General features: G+C 55.3%; 1 protein-coding gene across 20 annotated transcripts in view; it reads right to left on the reverse strand.

Moving 5' to 3' along the window:
• Nucleotides 1-486: 486 nt before the first annotated feature.
• Nucleotides 487-22325, reverse strand: part of Brsk2 (BR serine/threonine kinase 2) — a 52763-nt gene continuing 30924 nt past the window's right edge. Inside the window, exons 3-23 of one of the 20 annotated variants that reach the window (XM_041666299.1) lie at nucleotides 21562-21647; nucleotides 20091-20231; nucleotides 19750-19866; nucleotides 19194-19227; nucleotides 18970-19038; nucleotides 18703-18849; nucleotides 17365-17396; nucleotides 16903-17067; nucleotides 16619-16716; nucleotides 16395-16545; nucleotides 14382-14447; nucleotides 12504-12564; nucleotides 11520-11727; nucleotides 11125-11173; nucleotides 7854-7977; nucleotides 6280-6460; nucleotides 6114-6203; nucleotides 3809-3856; nucleotides 2952-3073; nucleotides 2475-2630; nucleotides 487-2225 (exon numbers count right to left, since the gene is read on the reverse strand). In XM_041666299.1, the coding sequence (XP_041522233.1) occupies nucleotides 1977-2225; nucleotides 2475-2630; nucleotides 2952-3073; nucleotides 3809-3856; nucleotides 6114-6203; nucleotides 6280-6460; nucleotides 7854-7977; nucleotides 11125-11173; nucleotides 11520-11727; nucleotides 12504-12564; nucleotides 14382-14447; nucleotides 16395-16545; nucleotides 16619-16716; nucleotides 16903-17067; nucleotides 17365-17396; nucleotides 18703-18849; nucleotides 18970-19038; nucleotides 19194-19227; nucleotides 19750-19866; nucleotides 20091-20231; nucleotides 21562-21647 (2394 nt within the window). In that variant the 3' untranslated portion in view covers nucleotides 487-1976. Of the gene's footprint in view, nucleotides 2679-2951; nucleotides 3074-3130; nucleotides 3317-3808; nucleotides 3857-5825; nucleotides 5921-6113; nucleotides 6204-6279; nucleotides 6461-7853; nucleotides 7978-11124; nucleotides 11174-11519; nucleotides 11728-12503; nucleotides 12565-14381; nucleotides 14448-16394; nucleotides 16546-16618; nucleotides 16717-16902; nucleotides 17068-17364; nucleotides 17397-18702; nucleotides 18850-18969; nucleotides 19039-19193; nucleotides 19228-19749; nucleotides 19867-20090; nucleotides 20232-21557; nucleotides 21648-22325 lie in introns of those variants that run through there. The other 19 variants (XM_041666302.1, XM_041666300.1, XM_041666303.1 and 16 more) reach the window with 19 other exon arrangements.

Here is a 22325-nt window from a genome sequence, read left to right on the forward strand (position 1 = left end):
ATGGTCTGGGCACTTTGCTCAGACTCTTGAGGATTGTCCAGCCTCAGGTTCCTGGCATTCAAGACATGAAACTAGACCTGTCCTCCGTATACTAGCAGCCGAGAGGTGGTAAGGCTGGGGCATCCCTTGCTGGCTACGGGAACATGGAAGAGACTCTTAGTGGAGAAAGTCCAAGTGCTAGATGACCTCAGGCATATCTGGGGTGACGCTGAAACTGCCACGAGGAAGAAGACAGCTCTCCTGTCACCTCTGCTATCTTCCTAGCAGATAGCCTTGCCAGCCTATGTCTCTAGACTGCTCTTTCCTTAACTCTGGTGGAAGAGCCCAGGGAAACGCCCCAGCCTGTTTAACAGACCCCCTTCCAAAGGTGGACCTCTTCCCTGAGCACAGCCCAGACAAGTACAAGTTGGGGACAAGAGCCACTTTCAAACATCCTGTGCCCTTTCCCATGCCCGCCCAGCCCTGACGGAGACCTTGCATCACGTGTCTTTACGGAAGGAATTTATTGTTCCAGAACTGAAATTGCTCACAGTTATTTGACAGGGGTTACACCAGATGGGGCTTGTCCATTTCTGTGATGTCTGCGAGTCCGCATGTGTCCAAAGTACAAAAGAGGAAGGCTAACAAGAGGTATTGCTTTCAGTATCCTGACTCCGTGGATAAGCCCCTTCCCACTTGTACTGCGTGGCTTGCTGTTGTTACAGGTGTTTGATTTTGCCCTATGTATGGGAATCCCAGCCTATGGTGGTTGAATGTAATAGAAGCATTAAAATCTGTACATGAGGGGAAGAGCAAAGGCATGCATGAAACCTGCCCCCCGGCCCCTCCTGCTGCTACACTGGGCACCTTGGGCCAGCTGGGAGGGACTGGCTCAGCCAGACAGAACGGAACACAGACAAAAGCTGAGGATGAAGAAAGTGAGGTGGGCTTCAGTGGGCAGCAGGCAGTGGTGTGGGCCCCTTGCCCTTGCCACCTCCAGGAGGAACCCACTGCAGAGCACACTGCTATCTCCATTTCTGGCTTTGATTTTTTTTAACTTTTTAATTTTAATTTTAAAAAAGCCCGAGGTACCCCTGCCATCCTGTATGTGAGTAGGGTGCCAGCTCAGGGTCTTCTACCCCTTCTCGCTCAGACACCAAACCAAGATCACTCTCAGCCTGGTGCAGCAGGCACAGCTGGCCAGTGCAAGCTGATATCCTGTATCCTGAGCCCTCGTGTGGAACTGGAGTTGCTGCTAAGTAGTAATAAAACAACCCGGGACAGAGCTAACCACATCGTTCTTTAAATATATATATTATATATATATGTATATGTGTATAGAAATAGCCAAGAGCAAGGAGCCGAAACACAAACTCTAGCTCTGCCCCAGCGGCCCCACCCCACACCCTTTTTCCAAAAACAACCAAGAAAAGAAAGTTTATAAAAATATCTTGCAGGAATTCTTTTAAAGTTTACAGTAGCTTGCCAGTGCTGCATCCACTGGCCGGCTCCCCACCGTTCCCAGCCCCAACGGCTCTGTCCTTAGAGGGAACCTGGGCTCTGGACCCACCCTGCCCAAGTCAGAGACAGAACAGACAGACAGATGGCAGGAGGGTGCTGCTGCTGCTCCCCCTTCCCTGAACAGAGAACAGAGACGTAAAGAAACTCAATAAATTAAAACAGCAAATAAATAATACTGGTCTCAGCCCAGCCCCCACAGTTGGCCAGCCCAGGCAGCTCTGGAGCACCCAGGTCTCTTATTTCCACTTCAGCCCGAGAGAACCATCTCAGCCGGAGCTCTGCAGCCTGACAAGGTGGAGCAATGGATGCAAATGAGAAGAGGTGGCCCTGGTGAGGCCAAAGTGTGGAAAAGGTGAGGTGAGTGGCCCAGGAGGCCTCCAAATGTGGCGTGGAGGACAATCCATTCCCACTGCTTCTCCCACCATGGTCCCCTACCCTGGAAGATCGTGGACAGGTTGTCCCTGTCAAGGGTCTGGTCACTGGGAGTCCAGGGTGGCTGGGCTAGAAGAAGAGTCCCCCTGGGAGTCAGGCCCTCCTCCCTTGGGCCATGCAGAGCTGCCTGGGAATGGGCAGAGGTGGACAGTGGGCTGGCCTCTCTGCCCAGCAGCAGCAGCAGCAGGAGGAGGGGAGGTGGTCCGCAGCAGCTGCCTTCGCTCAGCCAGTGTCCACACGCAGCACAGAGGATGGCCTCGTGGAGGTGACATGTTAACTTTTCGGGATAATTCCTGGTATCAGAGCGGAAACAAGCGATGCTGTCAGAGACAGGCAGAGACAGACCGCAAGAGAGAAAAGAGAGTAAGCCCAGCAGCCCAGCCTGTGGGCCGTGCCCTGGCCACTCTCCTTTCCTCCCAGGCTTGAAACAAGTTCTGGGCAGGCAGGTGGGGCCTGGTCCACACAGGGTGGCAGAAGGCCACAGTCAGTGCTGTGCTGTGCTGTGCTGTGCTGGGGAGGGACTAGTGTCTAAGGCTGCTCACGGTGGGCGGCGGGCGGCCCCATCTTGGCCATGTCCTTGCCCATCGGGTACTCGGTGTCCCCTCCAGGGCCAGCGGCCGCGGAGTCACCCAGGGGGCCGTGGGCACTCCGCTTGGCGGGTGTGCTGGGGGCCTGGGCCGCCTGCCCGTTCTTCTCGTCTGAAAAAAGTTGTTTAATTACGTCAAAGAAGTTACTCAATGGGGTGCCTGGGTACACAGAACAGAAGACACAAAGAGAGAAAAGAAAAGAAAAAAGTGGGAAGGGGAGAGAGGGAGGGAAGGAGAGAAAGAACAAACAAATGAACGAAGGGGCCTTGACAAGAGAAAGAAAAACCCAATGAAATGAAGTCAGATGGAATGGCAGAGCAAGGATAGGCGGGTAGCAAGCAGGGCGGGCAGGCGGCCAGTGGGGTCCCTATAGTGCCAGGAGCAATGCAGTGGGAAAGGCTGCTGTGGAACAGACCCTGGGACCCTCCGTACCTTCAAAGTAGATGGGTCCTGGGGGCTGCTTCTGAGAACTGGGGCCCAGGACTGGCAGTGAGATTCCTCCCTCACCCAGTGTAGCCCTGAGTCTTCCTTCCCAAGTGTTAGGGCCACGTAAGCTGTCCAACCCCAGGTATAAAAAGAGCAATGGAAAGACCAGGGCTGAGTCAGACCCTGGGGTTGGCTGCTGCTCTGTGGGTAATGATTGCTCTCAGAAAGGGTGGCCAGAGCCAGTGAGCAGCAGCATACAGGGAGAGCCTGGCCCTGGCTAGCACAGACAGTTTAGCAGCAGACAGACAGGATGAGTGGTCAGCGGGCAGGCAGGGAACTGGGGACAGGCAGCCACAGCTGGGTTTCTGGTCCTGGAGGGCAGAAGTAATGGGTGACCCTCCACCCTCCTGAGCCTCTGCTCACTACCCAGCTGTGCCAATTGGAGACTTTGGTTCCATTCCCTCGCCTGACATCAATCTGAGCCCAGTGCTGCATAACCCTCCTCTTCTGACTGGCATGGTCTGTGGACAGGTGTCATCTTGCCCTCCAGGGCAGTGCTACATATAGGCAGTGCTTTTATATATAAGATCCTTGTTGGCCTCAAGCACAAGGACCTTTTCCTGCTCTGAGCATTGAAGTCCCTCCTCAGCCTGGCCTGATTGTAGAAATGGGGAGCAGGAAGTGGTTAAGACCACTCTGGGTAGCAGATGGGGCCCAGGGGTGGTGGGCGGTCCACTGCCTGTGCATACACAGGGGACCCAGTACAGTCCAGGGACAGTGGGACAGCACTAATCAGGGTAGGCTGTGGGGGCACGCAGTGGAGGTGACAGGCTGGGGGCCAAGTGAGCGTGAGGGGTTCTTACCACATTTGGAAAGCCGCCCCGTCATCACCTCCATACAGTTAGTGTTGTCTGGAGCACAGAATGGAAAGAGGGAGGGAGAGAGTAAACAGGCTGCCCACCTGCAGCCAGCCACCGTGGGACAGGGCGGGGCCTGAGAGGGCTGAGCCAGGAGTCGACAGAGTTCAGAGGGATTGGGGCTCATAGAGGAGCAGGGCTTTGAGTAGTCAGGGCCCTAGAATACTGGCTGGCAGGAAGAGAGGAGCTGAACCTGCAGAGACAGGGTGAGGGATCAGGCAGGCCCAGGGAAGTGTAGAGTTTGGAAGGGGCAAAACTGAGAGCTAGGATCTAGGTCAGAGCAGGCCTGTGACTACAGCTGGGTAGGAGCCAGGCAGATAGTGGAATGTCACCTTCAGTAGCTAAAGCCAGAAGACTGGGTGTGGTCTTTTCCAGTCACAGGCCTTTCTCCCCTGGGCTAGATAAACCTCTTGCTCTAGCAAGGTTTAACAGACCACCTACACAGTGCCTGCCCCTCACCACCCACTGGCATTAGACCTGGAGGGGGTGTCCATGGGGCCTACTCATTAGAGGTTCCCAGCCTTCTCTCCCTGAGTGGGGTCCATGTCTGGATGGTCACCAGGTATCCTGGAGGTCTATTTCTGTTCACCCCCAACAGTGTCTTTGGAGCCAAGCTCATTGGACTAGGGCCCAGGACACAGGGACCCAATGGGAAGGTATGGGAGGGGCAGGCTGCCAAGAGTAGGTGGTGCCCAGCAGTCCTAGGGTGGGCTCCAGCACTGACAGAACTGGTGAGTGGGTCCTGTACATGACACTGGTGGGGTATGACAGAACATCTTATAGGACAGGGCATGGAGAGCTGTCCAGTACTCAGGAGTCCAGCATAGTTGCAATGTCCGAGTGATCACTATGAGCAGAACCCCAGCAGCATGCTAGCCTCTGGTTTCCTTGCCTTGAACAGTCCTGGCCTGCTTCTGCCTCTGCCACTGCCTGACATTCCTTGATCTCAATTTCCCATTATTGTTGCTATTCCCAAGCATGCTTTCCTCTTTCCAAGATGAAAGCCTAAAGCCCCGGGAAGACAAGACTGACCGTAGTACAAGTGCCTACAAGAGCATCTGACCCTGCCTGCTCGAGAAGAGAGGAGAGCTGAGCCCAGGGCTGCTGGGCAGCCCCACCTGCCAGGAGATGATAAGGCCCATGTTGGGAGCACATCTATAGGCGATGGGATGAGGATGGGATGAGATGAGGAACAGGTGGAAAGGACCTACACACACACGCGCCCACACACACACACAAAGAAGTGCCTAATAGGTAGGTGTGCACGCAGGTGTGCACACGCGTGCATGCACACACACATAGAAGTGACTAACAGGCGCGCGCGCACACACACACACACACACACACACACACACACACACACACACACACGAGGTGACCCTAAAAGGCCCCAGCTGTGGAAATAGTAAGCTGGGAATAGGGCTTGGAGAAGCTGGCCCTGAGCCACATCCCATCTCTTCTAGACTTCTCAAGAGTGTCTTAAGTATCCCCATGCCATTCACCATCAGTTTGCCCCTTTGCTAAAAGATAGCCCAGACTATATCCTAGCTATTATTCTGACACACAGGTCCCATGTGTATGCCTGTGCATAGGGCCAGACACACCGGTACTACCTCCTCCCATAGACACCAGCAACCCAGATACCTTTCCTAGCACCCTGCTGGGATCAGATCCCCCATCCTGCTTAAGGCAGAGCTCTGGTGGTCAGTGGCATGAGGGTGGCAAGTCCCAGCCACTGTAGAGTGCTACAGGGGGAGCCCCAAGGATCAAGGCCTTGGGCCTTAGTCCCAGAGCCTGCTCAGGCTGCCCTCATGTCCAGCTGCCTGGGTGCTGAGCCTGCAGGCCTGTCCGGAGCCTGGCCAGGTGAGTGGCCACGGGAAGCCCTTCTTAGGGCAAGCCTGGCTCCTGCAGAAGGCCCTGCCCGCAGCCCCTCCCCTCCCCGGCAGCAGGCCAGACACCTTACCTGCCAGCGTCAGAGGCTACTCTCGTAGCTGGTGGCCACCTTCTGGCCCTTAAGCCCAGCACCCCAGCTTAGTCCTGGCGCTGGCGGGGGTGGTTCTACGGTGGACAAGAGGCGCCTTTCAGTGTGATGCAGCCCACCATGCCCGGGGAGGGGCCCTGCTCCCTGAGGGGTGCAGCACTGCTCAGGGCAGGGAGGTGGGCATCCGTCAGAGTAGGAGGCCATGTCAGTCCTCATACCTCCCATCCAAGCAGCACTAGCCACAGATGCTATGCCAAGCCCCCACCTCACCTGACAGGTGCTGGGCTGATGGCTGGTCATGGGTGCTCAGCAGCTGGGCCTGGATGGTCTCCACCACCCTCTTGAAGCGACGACTGGGGCCTGGGGGAAGAGTGGCAGTCAGGGCACTGGAAGGACCAGTGGGGGTGAAACACAACTACCAAGTCGGCTGGCTTACCTGAGAGCAAAGTGAATGTGACTGAGTAGATGCCATTCTCCTTCTGGGCCTCTCCACCCTCAGTGTAAGTGATATCCACCTGGAACTTGACTGGCTTCTGGAATACTGCTGGGCCCCCTGTTGCTTTGTATTCAGCCCGGAAGCTTGTCTGGGAGATGACGCTGTGGCTGAGGCTGGGTATCTGTGGTGTGCACAAGCTGGACATGAGCGCAGCTTACCAGCAGGCCCCACTAGCCCACTCCTGGACCTATGGGAAGGAGACCTCGGAAGAGCCAGCACTATGTGGGCACCAGACACAAACCCAGCCTTCCAAGCCATCTCCAGTTTTGAGAACCAAGTATAACACAGAAGACTAACAGAGAGAAACTTACTTCAGAGCCCCCTTGCTCAGTCAGCCAGGGTGCACACTAGCCACTACCCTGGGTTTCCCACAGAGAAGCTTACACTGGAAGGGGCTAGATGACCTTACAACCCTGAGTCAGGAGCATCACAGTAGTGAGCAGGAAAGCTAGGAACCTCTGCGAATGTGGGAGGCTGTGTGTGAGTTCACAGCACTGAGGGCTGATCACATGGACTGAAGTAAGGGCAAAACTAGAAAGCAGTCAGGGTCACCACAGTATACAGGACTAACCTCCATGGGAAAGTCCATGGGGGCCCAGACTGGCCTGGTGACCCAGGGGCCTTGGGAAGGGATGTAATGGATGGAGGTGAGACGTGCTAAAGAGACACAGCAGGCCAAGAGTCTGGCCAACCTCAAGTGTAAGCACTCCCCTGGCTTGAGGCTTCTGGCAGACATTCTCAGCTGTCCTCAGGGTACTAAGGAAATCTTTCAGCTGTAGCCACAGATATGGTAGCCTAAAGGACTCCAGGGCAGAATGTCTGATGAGGCAAGGGCACCTTGGAGCAGGACCTATCTTGGAACAAGGCAGGCACTTTCTGATGGATGACCGTAGAAAAGATGACTTCCCTGAGCAAAAGTCAGTGCACTGAGTCCTGAGTGGGAGGTCTAAGCGAAGGAAAGCCCCAGAGAGGCCTAGCCCAGCATAAGGCAGCCCCAATTCTGAGGTTACTCTGGGAGTCCATATCCTGGCTGGAAAGTCTCATCTCCAGTCTTTGGGTCCCTTTCTGTTTCTCAGAACCTAGAGATGCTCATGTTCTCTGAGAACCTCAGCCTCTTCAGGAAGTTTGGGGGCCACTGGAGGTCACAGACTTCAAATAAAGAAGTGGTATGAGAAACAGACTATGGGCTTCAAGATGTTAACTGAGTGTTATCAGAGTCCACACAGATCCCTCAGGTCACAGTGTCTTTCAGATTCACATGGCCACCTGTGCTTCACCCTCAGTCTCAGGGAGGCTTCACCTGAAGACCAGCACACCCTAGCCATAGGCAGCTCCCCACTCCCAGAGGTGCTGTGCAGTTCCCAGCAGGCTGAAAGCCTAGGCAGACAGTGGTGGTCCTGGCAGACGCACATAAGGACAGGTGGGTGCCCAGAGTTAGTGTGAACGAGAGGTCCTGTGTTCTGCCTGGAAGCTGGGCCCATAGGTGAGGGTGGCTGGCTCTGCCGTAAACTTACCGACAGGAAGGCATGGACGATGTCAGCCTTGATGGAGCTCAGGGGCTTGTCCTTGATCACCACAAAGATCTGTTCCTCCTTCTCCAGGTTAATGAAGTTCCCGAACCATGATTTCTTGGCCAGCCTAGGCAGAGCAGAGGCTCCAGTGATGAGAGTGTGATGCCTGGTCTGCTCCTGTAACCCCCATAGGGGCTAGGGCAGTAGAGCCTCCCTGCAGAGCAGTGCTGAAGCTCCCAGCAGCCCAGAACAGCTCTGCAGCCCCAATGCTAATAACCACACCACTCCTAACTCCACAGTCCAACACCAAGGGCATCCCAACTCTAAAACTTAACCCACAAACAAAACCTAACCAAATATCTTTCACTGTAACAATAAACCAAAATCCTTAACCATAACCAAACTCTCCTAACTATAACCCCCAACTTTTTCCCAGCATCCATAACCTAGACCTATATCCCAGCCTGAACCCCATGTCACTAACCCAGACCCCATGTTTTTTAACACAGACCCCTTGTCCCAACCTTTACCCTATAACTCTAACCCCAATCCTATGTCCTTCACCATAAATCCACCCCAACACCAAACCACACATCCTTGACTCCTACAGAGATGTCTGAGTGGCACTTGCTAGACATTCCACTGGGTAGAGCAGGGGACAGGGGAATGTCTAGGTCTCATCCTCTTTTGGGTCCCTAAATTTTGGAGAAGCCTGCTTTCCAACTTCCTGGCAGAAATGTTCCCAGTTTGTTGCAAGCTGGGGCATGGTGCAGAGTCTGGTAGGGTTCTCTGGGGTGAGGTAAAGATTATGTGGTTCCACACCGCAGCATGTAGAATAAGATCCATGGCAGACCTTAGGGTCAGTTTGGGAAGGGCCTGCCCATAGCTCCTACTGCCACAGCCTCATCTAGCTCTGGCACCCATCGCCCACCTGAATACAGGACTTGTTTTCCTCCCATGGTAGCTTGGCCTAATGCTAGGCTACCACTCCACTGCTGCCCAGCTGGCCTCAGCTGTCTGGCAGGATACAGCAGTACCACCCCAGCCCCACTGCGACACTCCTCACTGCATACACCGTCTCCTAAGTTGTGAATACTTTAGTCTGAAATAGAATCCCTCAGCTCCAGAGCCTGGGAATATCAGTCCAAGGGGACAGAAGGCAGATATCAAGCTTCCCAGTCTCACCTGCACGGTCCCACCAACTAAATGTGCATCGAAGCTCTTGCCACCAACAGCTGCAGAGACGGCAGCCCACCCCACCACCATGGGCAACTAGAAGATTCTTTCCTAGCCCTAGAGACCACCACAGCCTGACACTTGGCTTGCAGCCTTGAGACCAGAAAGCAGAATGCCCGGTCAAGTCATTGCTAGATGCCTGTTGAAGAGATCCTAGGGGAGGCTGAGCTGTAGGCTATCTCATGGCAACTCCCAGTCAACATAGTCAGGGAGACTTGGCTGCAGTGGGGGCACAGTCAGCACCCCCAGTCAGATGTACCCCTGTACAAGTGACTCAGAGAGTCTAGAAATAGGGAATGGCCAGAGAAGCACTGGTGGTCAAGGATAGTGTTAGCATGTGGCCAGCATGAACAGGAATATCTATGCTGGGCAGCATAGAGCCTCTGTTAACTTGGGCTGGGTATAGGTTTTCCTGGCTGTGTGACCCCTCCCTTCTTTTGCCTCTGTGGCAGAAACAGACCCCCAGCCCCTCCATGCTTCTGCTGTCAGTTCTGGGTGTATGTGTCCCTCATGTAGACCCTTGTCCCCCCTATACCCAAGGCCCACACCTGGGCCTAGAGACCAGCAATGCTTGGGATATTTCAGAGCAGCCAAACGGTTCTAGAAAACACAGGTGGAGTTTCTCATGAAAATCACAGATGCAAGCAGTAATACTTGGCTGATGTGGCACTAGAGGCATGGCCATGACTTAAAAAAAGAAAAAGCCAGAGGATCAGAGGGGATTGTGTGGTCCAGGGTGACACTGTCCACAATAGTGCTCTGGTGTCCATATTGCTGGGCCCAGATGCTAACCTGGGCACACAGAGTTCTGGGTGTGGGCCATAAAGGTGCATGAGAGAAGGACCTACATCAGTAGGCAAAAACCATTCAGCTGGGTGGGCCCCAGCTTGCCAGCTAAAGGGAAAGAGAAAGGCTTTGGAGGAGAGAATTCTATAGATTGCTGTAGCTCCCATGGCTTCCAGCCAGCCGGCCTGACATGGACAACCAAGGGAGTCAGTTCCTGAGATACCCTTCCTCTCCTCTCCCAGTTATAGTTCTGTGGAGGTTCATGACCAGTGAGGGGCTGGCCGGTGAAAAAAAAATGAGGGTGCTAAGCCCTTCTGAACCACCATGCAGGGCTTGGGGATGGGGGGTGTGGGGAAGCTTCCAAAGGGTCTTGATCAAGGAGGTGGTGGAAGACCAAGGCTTTCTCCTTGGCCTTACGCTACTGTCACAGATTTTCTACTTTTCTTTAAAAAAAAAAAAAAAGGTATTTCTAAGCAGATCTCTAAGACCTTTGATCAGAGCAACTAAAAGGCCTAACCTAAACAAAAATGGTCCTATGCTCCAGAGCCTCAGGGCAGTTGTGGTTATGGAGCCTCTGACCTCCACCTGGCCAAAAAGCCTGCGCAGCGATTACCTCTGCAAACGCTGCTCCCGGTGGGTTAGCACACAGCAAGCAACCTCCCTCGGGTCCTTACTGAGTGCTGGCAACACAACTCCTCTCCGGCCACTCTGTGAGGTTGTGTAGCTACAACATCTATTCCATGCTCCCCCCATCTCAGTCATATGGCATTTTCATGCTTTCACACCAGTAGCTACCAAGGAAGCGACTACCTGGAGGCCACTGTTAAAGAAACAAAGAAGCCACACCGTACAGGCATTTTGTGTTTGCAGGGTGGCAACACTGGGCCCACCTATTATATTCCCTTTCCTCCAGCTGAAGGCCAGGGGTACTCTGCCTGTCCCAGGCCTCTGCCAACTCCCCATCCCCACAAGCATCACAGGTCGACCCCGTTTCTCCTTGTGTCCAAACCATCCCTATGACCCCTTAGAGTCCTAGGAAGTCCAGGGCACAGTCACTAGCCCCTAGCCAACTTCAGATGCCTCTGATCAGAGTTAGGACATGTCCTGCCACTGACATTCCTCATGTGGACAGGACCTAAAGTCCATAAAAATTCACGGGCTAAAGCAAGCCCAAGGGGTTCAGGCCAGAGACCACTGCCCAGTGGAAAGATCCTAGGTCCCTCTCTCACCAGCCTCAGGCAAAGCCACTTACTCTGGAGAGGACTCTGGGGTCAGGTTGGACATCTCCTCTGGCGTGGGAACTGTGTACAGGAAAGGACAAGGGCAAGGTTGGTGAGAGCTGCAGATTGTACCCATTTTGCCCCTGGCCCAGTGCGCTGTCCATGCTCTGGTGCTGAACCCCCACTGTGCCTCTCCAGGCCCCAGCTGAGCAGAGAACTGGCCAGGCCAGGCCTGTAGACTTTCCTGACTATCCAACAGGCCTCGCTGAACATAGCTGCTGCTCAGATGACAAGTGAGGGCACAGGGCAGACGTGGAGATTTGTGGAGAGGCCCATAGAGCTGCCAGCTGCAGGTACACTCCATCTCAGCTGTGCACGACCTCCTATGCAGATCCTACCACCTAACCGGCCCCATATCTGTGCTAACCTTGCAATTTCCGGCGGTGGAAGCGAGGTGAGCCCAGGAAGCTATTCTTGATGGAGTTGAGCCGTGTCCGCCAGGGCACCCCTCCAACACTAGGACTGGATGGTGGTGTGGGGTTTGGTGTGCCAGCTGGGCTCTCCTTTGGCGTGTGGACAGGCGTCCCTTTGGGGGTAGGAAGGGGACTACCCCTTGGTGAGGGGTGAGGGGTCACCTGTATGGTGGGGACAGATTTGGTGTTTGATTCAGTCCCAGTTGGCAGGAGCCGAGCAGGAGCCGGCAGGGTGGGGGGCCCAGGGGACAGGGCCAGTGGAGAGCCAAGGCTGGCTCCAGGAGGCCGGGTCTGGGTGCAGGCCGGGAGCGGATTGGACTTGGTGCCCTGCAGTGGCTTGTCAGTCAGCTTGGCCTTGCACGGCAAGGTCTGAGTCTTGGGGTTGGGCCGCAGGGCGGCCTGTGGAGAGAGGATGTGTCCAGGCCGAGAGGTGCTCCGACAAGCTTCGGGCTCCGAGGAGGTGGCCGGGGGACAGGCCACATAGGGAAGCTCAGGGGGCAGAGGGGGCAGGACAAATTTCCTAACAGGCTACAGTGGCGCAGAGTAGGAGCAAGGGGGGTGCCGCAAAGTGGAGCCCATGCATCCCCCCCATCCACATGCACACACAGCAGCCAGGACCAGCAAAATCATTCAAGCAGGACCCCAAGCAGGACCAGAGGGAGGGGGCAGGCAAGGGGAGGGTTTGCCACAAAAGAAAACATGTGACACACAGGAAAACGGACAACACAGAACAAAAGAACATGCAGTTAGCCAGAGCCCAGCACCAGAACAGCAGCCAGGAGGGTGCCCGCAAAAGATGCCTGTGTGCAAGGCAGGGACGGGGGCCTCTTCCCAGGCTGTGGAGGCCCTGTTCCCCACCCCGGGTACTTTGGCTGGGGTTCCTTTTATTTCCTGAGGCTAGCCCTGTAACCTGAGACTTAGGTGGGTTAGTCACTCACCCGAGGACTGCTGAGAGGACTCGTAGAAAGGCCTGAGGAGGCGCCGCTGATGGAGCGAGACCTGGGGGTGCAAAGCAGAGTGCTGATTTAGCAGAAGGCTTCCGTGTTCCTGTCCCCTAGGTGGCCTTTTCAGGAGGCTTGTGGTCCTGGCCCAGAGCTCCAAGGCTCCTACCATGCCCAGGAGGGTTTCTGGAGGCACAGCTGTGTCGGGGATCATTCTGCTGACCTTGGTAGTCACCACCAGTATGCAGCCATGGTTCCTGGGGTTCCTTCCCACTCAGACAAGCCACCCACCAGCGACCCCAGCCCAGGCACAGGAAAAGGTACTAAGGGGCTCTCAATGAAAGTCCACAGACACTGTGTGGACAGAGGTGCAAGGACACGCAATGGAGGATTCCCACGAACTAGATACAACTTCATGCATTCTGTGATCCTGGCACCCAAGACCAGCCTCTCCAAGGCTGTACTGTACACCGTCCAGTATGTGGCTTGCTACCTGGGCACTTGCTCGGTCCTTTTATATCCACAGCTACCCACAAGAGAAGCCCAGGGCCATCCCACAGCCTTCATCTCAACCCACTATTATCCCACTGGGCTGAAGACCTGGCCTGCAAATAGCTAGGTGCAGGTGCTAGCCCAGCATGTTCACTTCTACACGGGTGAATTGCTGCCCTTCAGGTCAGAGACCAGGACTTCCTTCCAGCTCACCATGAAAGGACACAAAAGCACTGGTTAACCCTTGGCAGTGGGACCTGCCATCTTTGGAGGGAAAAGTGAGGATGGGATGCAGCCACAGGAGAAAAGAGGACAGAAGAGCCCTAGACCAGCCTGCACTGCTCTGGCCTGCCCACCACGAGCCAAACCATACACAGTGGGTCTCTGGTCCCCACCTGGGCAACTCTAATCTCTATTGGTTTCTTGCCAGCTCCTAGAGCACTTGTGACCAGAGCCAAGTGTCCATGATCTCCAAGTCTCTCCCCCCACTGCTAAAGGAGCCCAAGAAACAATGGAGACCTATGGTCAGGGCAGCATGCCTGGGTCAAAGTGGTACCAGGCTCCCCACTGGGACAAAGGTCCAGGTGTACAGCTAGGAGCCAGGCTCTGAGAAGATGGAGATGGCCATACCAGGAGATGGGAGAGGGGATACAGGCATGAGCAGTGAGGCCTAGGCTTTGATCCCACCATGGCAGATAGGAGCACATTGCTGGGCACAAGGGAAGAGGGAAGCTGAGGCATAAGCATGGGAGCCAAATCAACCTCTCCTCAGTTCAGCAATGCTGGAGTTGAGCTGCAGTTTGTCTGAAGTAGGAAAGATGACTCCAGCCCTGAGGACAGCCGAGTGGGCAAGAGGCAAGCAGGAAGGGGCACAGGCAGGTACAGGGATAGTGTGCTACTAAACAGGATGTGGCCCAGCCAATCAGCAGCATGAGTGGGCAGTAGATGTTACTGGCCTGCAGTCACCTGTCAGGGGCATGGGACACTTAGCCATTTAATCTAACTGGCCAGTCCTTGGAGCAAAAACATCCAAGGCCACTTGGACAAAAGAGTGACAGAGGTGGCAGGCCTATACCCAAAAGGCAGATAGTTCTGTTCAGGGTGCAGGGTTGTGCCCCTGTGCTGGCCCTATGCAAACCTGGAGTATGTGGCCCTCTGCCTTGGGCTGGCCGTGGGCCTTGCCCCAGTAACCCCACCCTTCCTTGACTCCTCATAGCTGGCCAGGCTTTTCCCCTGACCTGCTGGATGGTTCCATTCCCAGAAAGGAGAGGTGGAAGTGTCTGTCAGTAAGCCCTGCCTCCAGGCCTGCCTCTGTCTGCCTGGCTCAGGCAGGAGTCCTGCATCTGGGGCTGGGAGGACGGGATGGATGGGCAGGGTGTATACCTGTCTTCTTTGCTGAATTGGGGATGGGCTTCAGCGATATCCAGGCTTTTACTGAACACTGCTTTACTATAGCAGGAACAAAGCGAGAAAACAGAAGTTACTGCCCTGGCCACACGCACGCAGGTCAGCTGCTGGGCCATGTGCTGCCTGGCCACACCGAGCAAGCCCTCCAAGCATGGCCCGCCAACCCCAGGCCACTTTAAGGAGATGAAGAGAGAGGAAGGGGACAGGAGCCACAGCACAGCCTGCCCTGGTGACCTTTTGGGTAGGGAGGCAGCCAAGCTTAGAGATATCTACACTCACCACCAGCCACAGGATCCCTTGTCCCAACCAGTGGTCCCATCAGAGCCCAGTGTCAAATGGCAAAACCAGAGCAGAAGCAGGCCAGATGTGCCAGGACAAAGGGCCTTCCAGATTCCCTTGGAGACAGCCACCACCCCACTGATGGGCCCACGCTGTAGCGCCCAGGGTGCTATTAGGCCTGGAAGGTGTCTTAGAAGCCAGGGAGGCTCACTCAGGCTTTAGATGCTACTGGCCCTCAGCTACCCTTTGGGGTTCAAGGGGGGCCAGGGAGAGGCAACCATCTCTTGAGTAGATGGGGTGTGCTAGAGCTATTGGGAGAGTCCTGATGAGGTGAAGCATAGCCACAAGAGGCAGAATCCCAGAGAAGGGCTAGGTAAGAGCATGGCCAAGAGGGACCCTTGTCGTCCCGCCTTGTTGCCAGAAGCCGAGTGACTGTGTGGCCTGGCTGGCTGGAAAGTTGGAAGAAGTTTCTCAAGGAGTGAAACTTTGAGGCTAGAGCATGAGTCCGCCCAGATCCATGGGGAGGACCTAGCAGGGCAGAAATACCTGCACACGAAAGTCAAGGCAGAGGATGCTCTATCTTGATGACTACCTAGCTGCCTCATGGCTCCCAGTTCCTGACAAATTCGGGGCAGACCTGGCCTGCTTCATTCAGCACGCAACCTCCCAGCAGGAAGAATGAGCAGTGGGTGCTGTGTGCAGAGTCCAAGGCTGACCTCTGCTGGCAAGGCCTGTGGGATCTCCCAGCTCCGGGTCTGTTCACAGATGACCAAAACCCCACTCAGCCAGGGCAGACTTTGCAGGCTCTAAGTGCCCTTCTACTCATCTCTCTCCTGAGTTATACATCTTGCCCACAACACTGCTACTGGCTACCAGGGAAGCTCTGATAGGCAGGGGGCTCTGAACAAAGCTGTAACACACCACAGCCCAGCTCAATACAGATCAGAGGCAGCCAAGCATCAGGAAGGGACAAGCCTGCAGATCAAGGGGCTCTGAACATAGCTGTACCATATCACAACCCAGCTCAAACAAGAACAGCCCAGCCAGGTACAGCCCAGCTCAGCCTAGTCCAGTCCACCCCAGCCAGCTCAGTTCAGCCCACTTCAATTTATTCCAGTCTAGTTCAGTAATGCCCAACTCAACTCAGAAGACTCCCCAGCTTAGTACAGGCAAGACCAGCTCAGTACAGATCAGTTCATTCCAGTCTAGCCCAGCTCAGCCCAGATCAGATCAGCTAGCCCAGTTTAGTCTAGGGCATCCCAGCTCAAACCAGACCAGACCAGTTCAATCTATCCCAGCTTAGCTTAGTCCAGACCAGCACAGCTCAGTCAAGGCCAGCACAGCTCAGTCAAGTCCACCCCAGCTCACCCCAGTCCATTTCACAGTAGTCCAGCCCAATTCAGTCCAGTTCAACTGAGTTCAGTATAGCCCAACCCAGCTCAGTTGAGAACAGTTCAGCTCAGCCTAACCCAGTTCAGTCCAGTCCAGTCCAGCTTAGTCAGATCAGTCCAGTGCAGCCCAGTTCAGCCCATGCAGCCAGCCAGCATGCTTAGCACAGTGAACTCCAGCCCAGTCTAGTGGCCTCAGTCCAGATCCCAGGGACAGTGGACAGAGACAAGCAAGGCCAGACTAAGGGTAGGAGGCTAAGAACCTGATGCTACCCTGGCCAGGGCGATAGGAAGGAGGCTTGGGCCCCAGGCAAGCACATACCTCTGGCCGTGCTGGGCCATTTCAATGGCTCTCCGTGCAGGCACCGGGGAGCCACCATCTGTTACACTGAGCACTTCCATGGACTTGCGCTCAGGTCGTCGCTTGCCATGCCGGTTCAGCATTGGGGAGTCCACACGCTTCCGGGGAGGGTCTGTGTGCAGACTGAGGTCAGGCTGTGCCAAAAGCCAGGAATAGGGGCACAGGGTGGGCTGGAAGCTTTGTACCTATCTCATTCCTGGGAGGCAGGTCCTCATCCTCATGGCTGGGATACCGTTCTTTCCGGTCCAGGAGGAGGAAATAGATCATCTTTTCCTGATTCTCCCTGCAGCAGGTGAGAGGTGCCAAGAAGGTGGGCATATGGTGACATGGAATACCTGACAATGGGCCTGTAGGAACTCTGGCTGTGGTCACCTGCCTGGGACAGTCCACAGGGATGCTCCCTAGAGAAGCTAGAACTTGGGGCATGAAGTCCAGTGACTAAACCAGCCCTACCCCCACTCCAACATACTCCTCAGATAGCAGGTCCTGCAGCAGCTTGTTGCGGTCTCGGAAGCAGCCCAGAGAATGCATGCTATCCAACACATCGGGGTCAATGTCTTCCAGGCTGGGCAGTGAGCGGATCTGAACCTTGCGTGGGATAGGCTGTTCCGGCTCTGGCTCATTCTTGCCACCTCTGTGGACGACAGGGCACCCAGCAGCAGTCACTCATTTCTGGCCTATTCTGAAACCATTCCACCCACCCTGAAGTGGCCAGGAGGGTGAGAGATCACCCTCACGCGAGCCCAAGTCCTGCTGCTGTCCCTGCACCCAGCCCTGCAGACCTCCTGTATCCTGCTACAGCCGCTCAGGGAGGTGGAGAGTGAGGCCAGGGAAGCCCCCGAGCTGGCTGGCACCCTCCCCCCTTCCTAGCAGGCCCTGCAGGCCACAGCAACAGGCAAAGCAGGCGTTAGTGGGCAGAGAAGCTACTTACATATACCATATGTGTTTCTGAATGTGCTCTAGCTACAAGGAAAGAGAAACAGGGGGTTAGTACCAGGGGGAGCCCACGTTAGGAGGTAGGGGGCCAGAGCGGGAGAACAGGAGAAGGCAGGGCAGGGGCTGCATTCCCAGAGGCCCAGGCCAGCATCCCTACCCCTGCCCCACCCCAAATGCAGAGGAAATAAAGCCAGGAAAAAAGAGCCTGGGGGTCAGGGGTTCATGGAGAAGAGAGGCAAGGAAGCAAGCAGTGCCCTGGGACACCTGTCCTGCCTGGTTGGGCCCTCCCAGATCAGAGGGCATGAGTGAGGAACCAGTCCAGGAGGCAAAGCCAGGCGGCTGGGAGGGGCTGGGTGCAGGTGCGGGCAGGAGGCTGAGGTAGCCCTCTACACCTTTCTCTCCATCCTGACTCAGAGACAGGGATAACTAGATTTGTGGGAGAGGGCAGATGATATCTATTCTAGAAAGGCTAGCCCACAAGGCACCTTGCTTCCTTTACATGGGCAGATGCTGTGTGGTTCAAAACCAACTGCTGGGGCTTCCCTCACACCTTTTCCCACGTCATAGCTGATGGAGCTGTGAGGCTTACACTGCCAGAAGGCATTCTACAAGGATGTCAGAGGGCAGGATGGCAGTAAAGGGGAACAAACTCTCAACCACTCACAGGTTCCCAAAGATTTGTCAGAGTCCACCCACCCAACCACACACACACACACACTTGGGCGCACACACAGCTGTGTACAGATAACACACACAGGCACCTTACACACCTATGCACATTTGCACCCACATACTGGTGTGTATAGATGACATACACCTGAGGACTCACCCTGCACACAGCTGGGCACATGCTTCCCAAGTTGGGCATATACTCTCCCTCACAACAGCTGGTAACAGCCCCCCAACACACACCTAGATATATACAACTATATGTGTAAATAACACACACATGGGTTCACTCACCCTACATGTAGCTGTGCAGTCTCACACACAGCTCCCCCATATACACCTAGGCACACATGCTAGCAAACATGAATCCACGCTGGCTCATATCCACCTGGCATGACACAGAGACTCATCACTATGCACGTGGCATGCCTGCAGGACACACACAGGCACAGGTGGGAAGCCCCACCCTCAGAGACATTTTTCTCCCTAAAGTGCCCAGGAGCAAGTGCTAGAGATGGAAGCTTGGCCCCACCAGGACAGAGCTGTCTGAGGAAAGGACAGGTCCAGAGATGGTGTGAAGAAGGGACAACAGGAATGCAGCAGGGCCTGGCTCCCCGTGGGTACCCAAGTTCCGGCTAGGGCAGAGGAATTAAGGAGGACGCACCGTGAGGCGCCGAGCTGCATCCACCTCAATCATGCCACGCAGGAGACTCTGGCAGTCTGGTGGGATAAAGTGTGGCATGTGGAACACGCCACGCTTGACCTTCTCCAGCAATTGCCGCAGGTTGTCATCATCGAAAGGCAGAGCCCCCTGTGGGTAAGCAGGACAGAAGGACGGCACTCATCATGGGGAGGTAGCATAAGAGGAGGGAAGGAAGAGAGGATGCGGGGAGCAGGGGGAGTGGAACAAGGTGAGGTGAGTGGGGCTCACCACCAGCAAGGCGAACAGGATCACACCACAGCTCCACACATCTGCCTTGCGGCCATCATACTTCTCGCCCTGTGGGAGGAGGGCAATGCCAGGTGTTGGCAATATGCAGAGTGGGGCTATCTAGTGTTGGGGGGTGGGTCTGAGAAAGGCAGCTGAGCTGTGACTCGCTCAGCAGTAGCAGGATAAGGGGCCCTTCCACCACAGGGACCCCAGTGGCTGCTTACCCGAATCACTTCCGGACAGGCATAGTGTGGGGATCTAAGGGCAAAACAGCAGGTCAGGGGGCAGGAGGCCAGGGTGTACAGCCCATATCTTTACACCCTCCCTGAGGCTTTTTCCACATGAGTCCTGCCCTAGGAAGCTCGCATGTGAGGTCCACAGGCCATGGCTGGGCTGGCCCCAGAAGGATGAATGACTTTGAGACCAAGTTCCCCAATCTAAATACCCTGTATGCTCTGGTAGAAGATGGAGGTCTGGAGCCTGGGGACTCAGACCTGCCTGCCCATCTATCCAGACCCAGGAGAGAAGACCCAGTAAAATGTTTCCCCAGATCCTACCACTGAAAGAAGATGCTGGTGCCAGACAGAGTCCCCACATGCCTACTATAAGGACAGGGGTCCTGTCTTCTGCCCCCAGTCCAGCTCTAGTGCTGGGAGAAAGTCCTTGGGCTTCCCACTAAAATGTCCTGTGGCTCTGCAGTCACAGGCCGGTCTCAAAACGTGTCCAGACTGGGCAGCAATGGCTGTGGTGCCTTGGGCCTGTGGGGCACCTGTCACTCACCCACAGCTGGTCTCCAGCAGGCTGTCTCCCACCTGCAGGGATGCCATGCCAAAGTCTGCGATACGAATGTTGTTTCTCTCATCCAGTAGCAGATTCTCTGGCTTCAAGTCTCTATGGCTGAGGAGTAAGACCCAGGTGAGCCTACATGCAGTCCTCCATGTGGCCCCCTTCCCCACTGCAACTCCCTGATAGGGACCGCTCCCCTTTCCAAACTTCTGAGATGTTCCCCTGTCCTCCATAGGGATGAAGCCTGAGTGGGCTCCTGGCAGCCTTTCAATGCCCATAGGAACCCCACTGCCCTCTTGAGATGCAGGCCTGACCCAGCCTGGCCTGGCTCGCACCATATGGAGTGACTGTGGCAGAAGTCCAGTGCAGAGATGATCTGCCGGAAGAACTTGCGGGCTTCCTTGGGGGTCAGCCGTCCCTTCTTCACCAGGTAGTCAAACAGCTCCCCCCCAGACACATGTTCTAGCACCAGGTATCTGCGGAATGGGGCAGGGGAACATCAGTGCCAGCATCATGGCCTGATACATAGCCCCTGCCTGCCCTCCTGCTATCTAGTCAAAGAAGCCTGGTGCAGGGCTCAGAGCAAGGCCTTAGGAGGGCCCATGCAGGATACCTGCTGTGGCTCCTGGTAGCTCTCATACCAGGCAGCTGGGTCCCAGTGAAGACCATATGGACCCCCTGGAGCTGGGCAGAGGGTTAGGTGTGGAAACGGCAGAACAGAGTGAGGCTGACCCAGCAGGGCCTGCCATCTCCTCCCTGCCCAGTTTGCATCAGTCCCTTAGAGTGGTTTCTGTGGGGGAAGTGAGGATAACTGGAGAATGACATCCCAGTCCCCTAGCATCTTATCTATATAACAGGACTCAAGAAGTGACCAAGAAGATGCAGGGGCTGTAGGGGATATGGTCTGATGGGGGAGGCAAGACCTCCGAGGGAGGGAACAAAGAGCAGCCAGTAACGTAGACGGGAGCTATCTCATGTGGTGAAAGGCATCAGTGGTACTGGACAGAAACCCAGGCTGGGATGGGGACCTTCCAAGACGTCAGCTGACCTGGGGTCCCAAGCCCTGTAAGCGAGCCTTGTGGGATCTAGTAGGAGTTGGGGAGGCAAAGCAGATTGTACAGCGGAGCCACACTGGGACCAGCATTGGAGGATACAGTGGCAGAGAGGCTCAGCACTGCCTCAGCAGAGCCCCTCCCCAGGTCCCTCCTGCCTGTCATGGAGGTCCGGGATTATCAACTGCCCAACCTCCAGACTTGTGGAGGCTGACACTCTGCTCACTCCCACCACACAGCCTCAAAAGGGCCAAAATAAGCTTTTCTTCCCTCAAGGTGCTTCCTGTCAGGTATTTGGTCAAACTCACCCTTCATGCAATGCCCAATCTGCATCACTCATGGCCCTGCTTGCTGGCCTCCTAATGACCCTGGCAAGCTACAGCTCCACCCTCTCCCCAGGCTGTTTTACAGGGTCTGGGCCTTTCAGGGCAGTGGGAGGTGGAGACTAATGTATCCCCACCCTATTCAGAAGGGGATAATATTAGGAGGGAACAAGCTCTACTAGCCCTAGACCCTGGATTCTCCTCCAGCGAAGCCCTTCCCATTGTTGTCCTCAAGTTAACAGTGTGGGGATCCCCAGGAGCACCAGCCACAGCCTGGTAATGAAACTGTTGCCACTGTGGCTAGGGCTGAGAGCCCCTCCTCCGCTGGATGGCAACACTGACACAGCCAGCTCTCCAAGCACAAGAGCAGCCTGGGCCTCTGCAGCCACCCACCCTGGCCTCCCCAGCTCTCCAGGCCCAGCAATACCTACAAATATTTTTTGTTTTCATAGACGTCATGCAGCTTCAGGACATGGGGATGCTCGATGAGCTTCAGGATGGCAATCTCTCGCTCCACCTGCAGAGAAACCATGTCACTGCCCTGCAGCCGACCACAGCCCACTCAACAGGCCCTGCAGTGGCCTACATGCATTGTTTCCCAGGGTTATAGCATTGCATTTGGGGCTGAGCTCTGGAGAGAAGCAATATCTGCAGCTTGGATCTTGCTATCCCAGGTGCCAGGATAAACGCCTTGGGCAGGGGTTCTGCATAAGCTGGCAGTGGGGACCAGGACAGAGCTGCAGGTGAGTGTGCTGTGTATATGTGTACGGGGCTGCTTGTGTGTACAGGGGATGTATGCACCTGCACATGCAGGGTATGGAACTGTGTGGCAGGCCCTGTGTAAGAGCACAGGTCCCTCGTCTATAGGCTCCACGATGTCACTGTTCTTAAAAGTGAAGGTAGAGTCTGTTTCTGAGCTTAAGCCTAGAACTCTGATGAGCATAGCTTTGCTCAGTCATCTTGGCCCCATATAGGTAACAGCAATGAGAAGCTATTAATAGGCACTAACCTCTCATAGGCCTCTCTATCCTCAGAGTCTTTAACCCCCATATGATCCAATGGGTATAATGTCCACAGTACCAAAACCCTGCCCTTTACCTCAGGACCCCTGTGCATTGGATATATCCATCCAGTGTGTCTCCAGTTCAAAACTGATCAGCCCACCAATGCCCCAAACCCTCCACTCTACCTAAGC

This window comes from Microtus oregoni, unplaced genomic scaffold (genome assembly GCF_018167655.1).
Source record: "Microtus oregoni isolate MIOR12 unplaced genomic scaffold, Mior012 000016F_ref0000370, whole genome shotgun sequence".
Classification (NCBI taxonomy): domain Eukaryota; kingdom Metazoa; phylum Chordata; class Mammalia; order Rodentia; family Cricetidae; genus Microtus; species Microtus oregoni.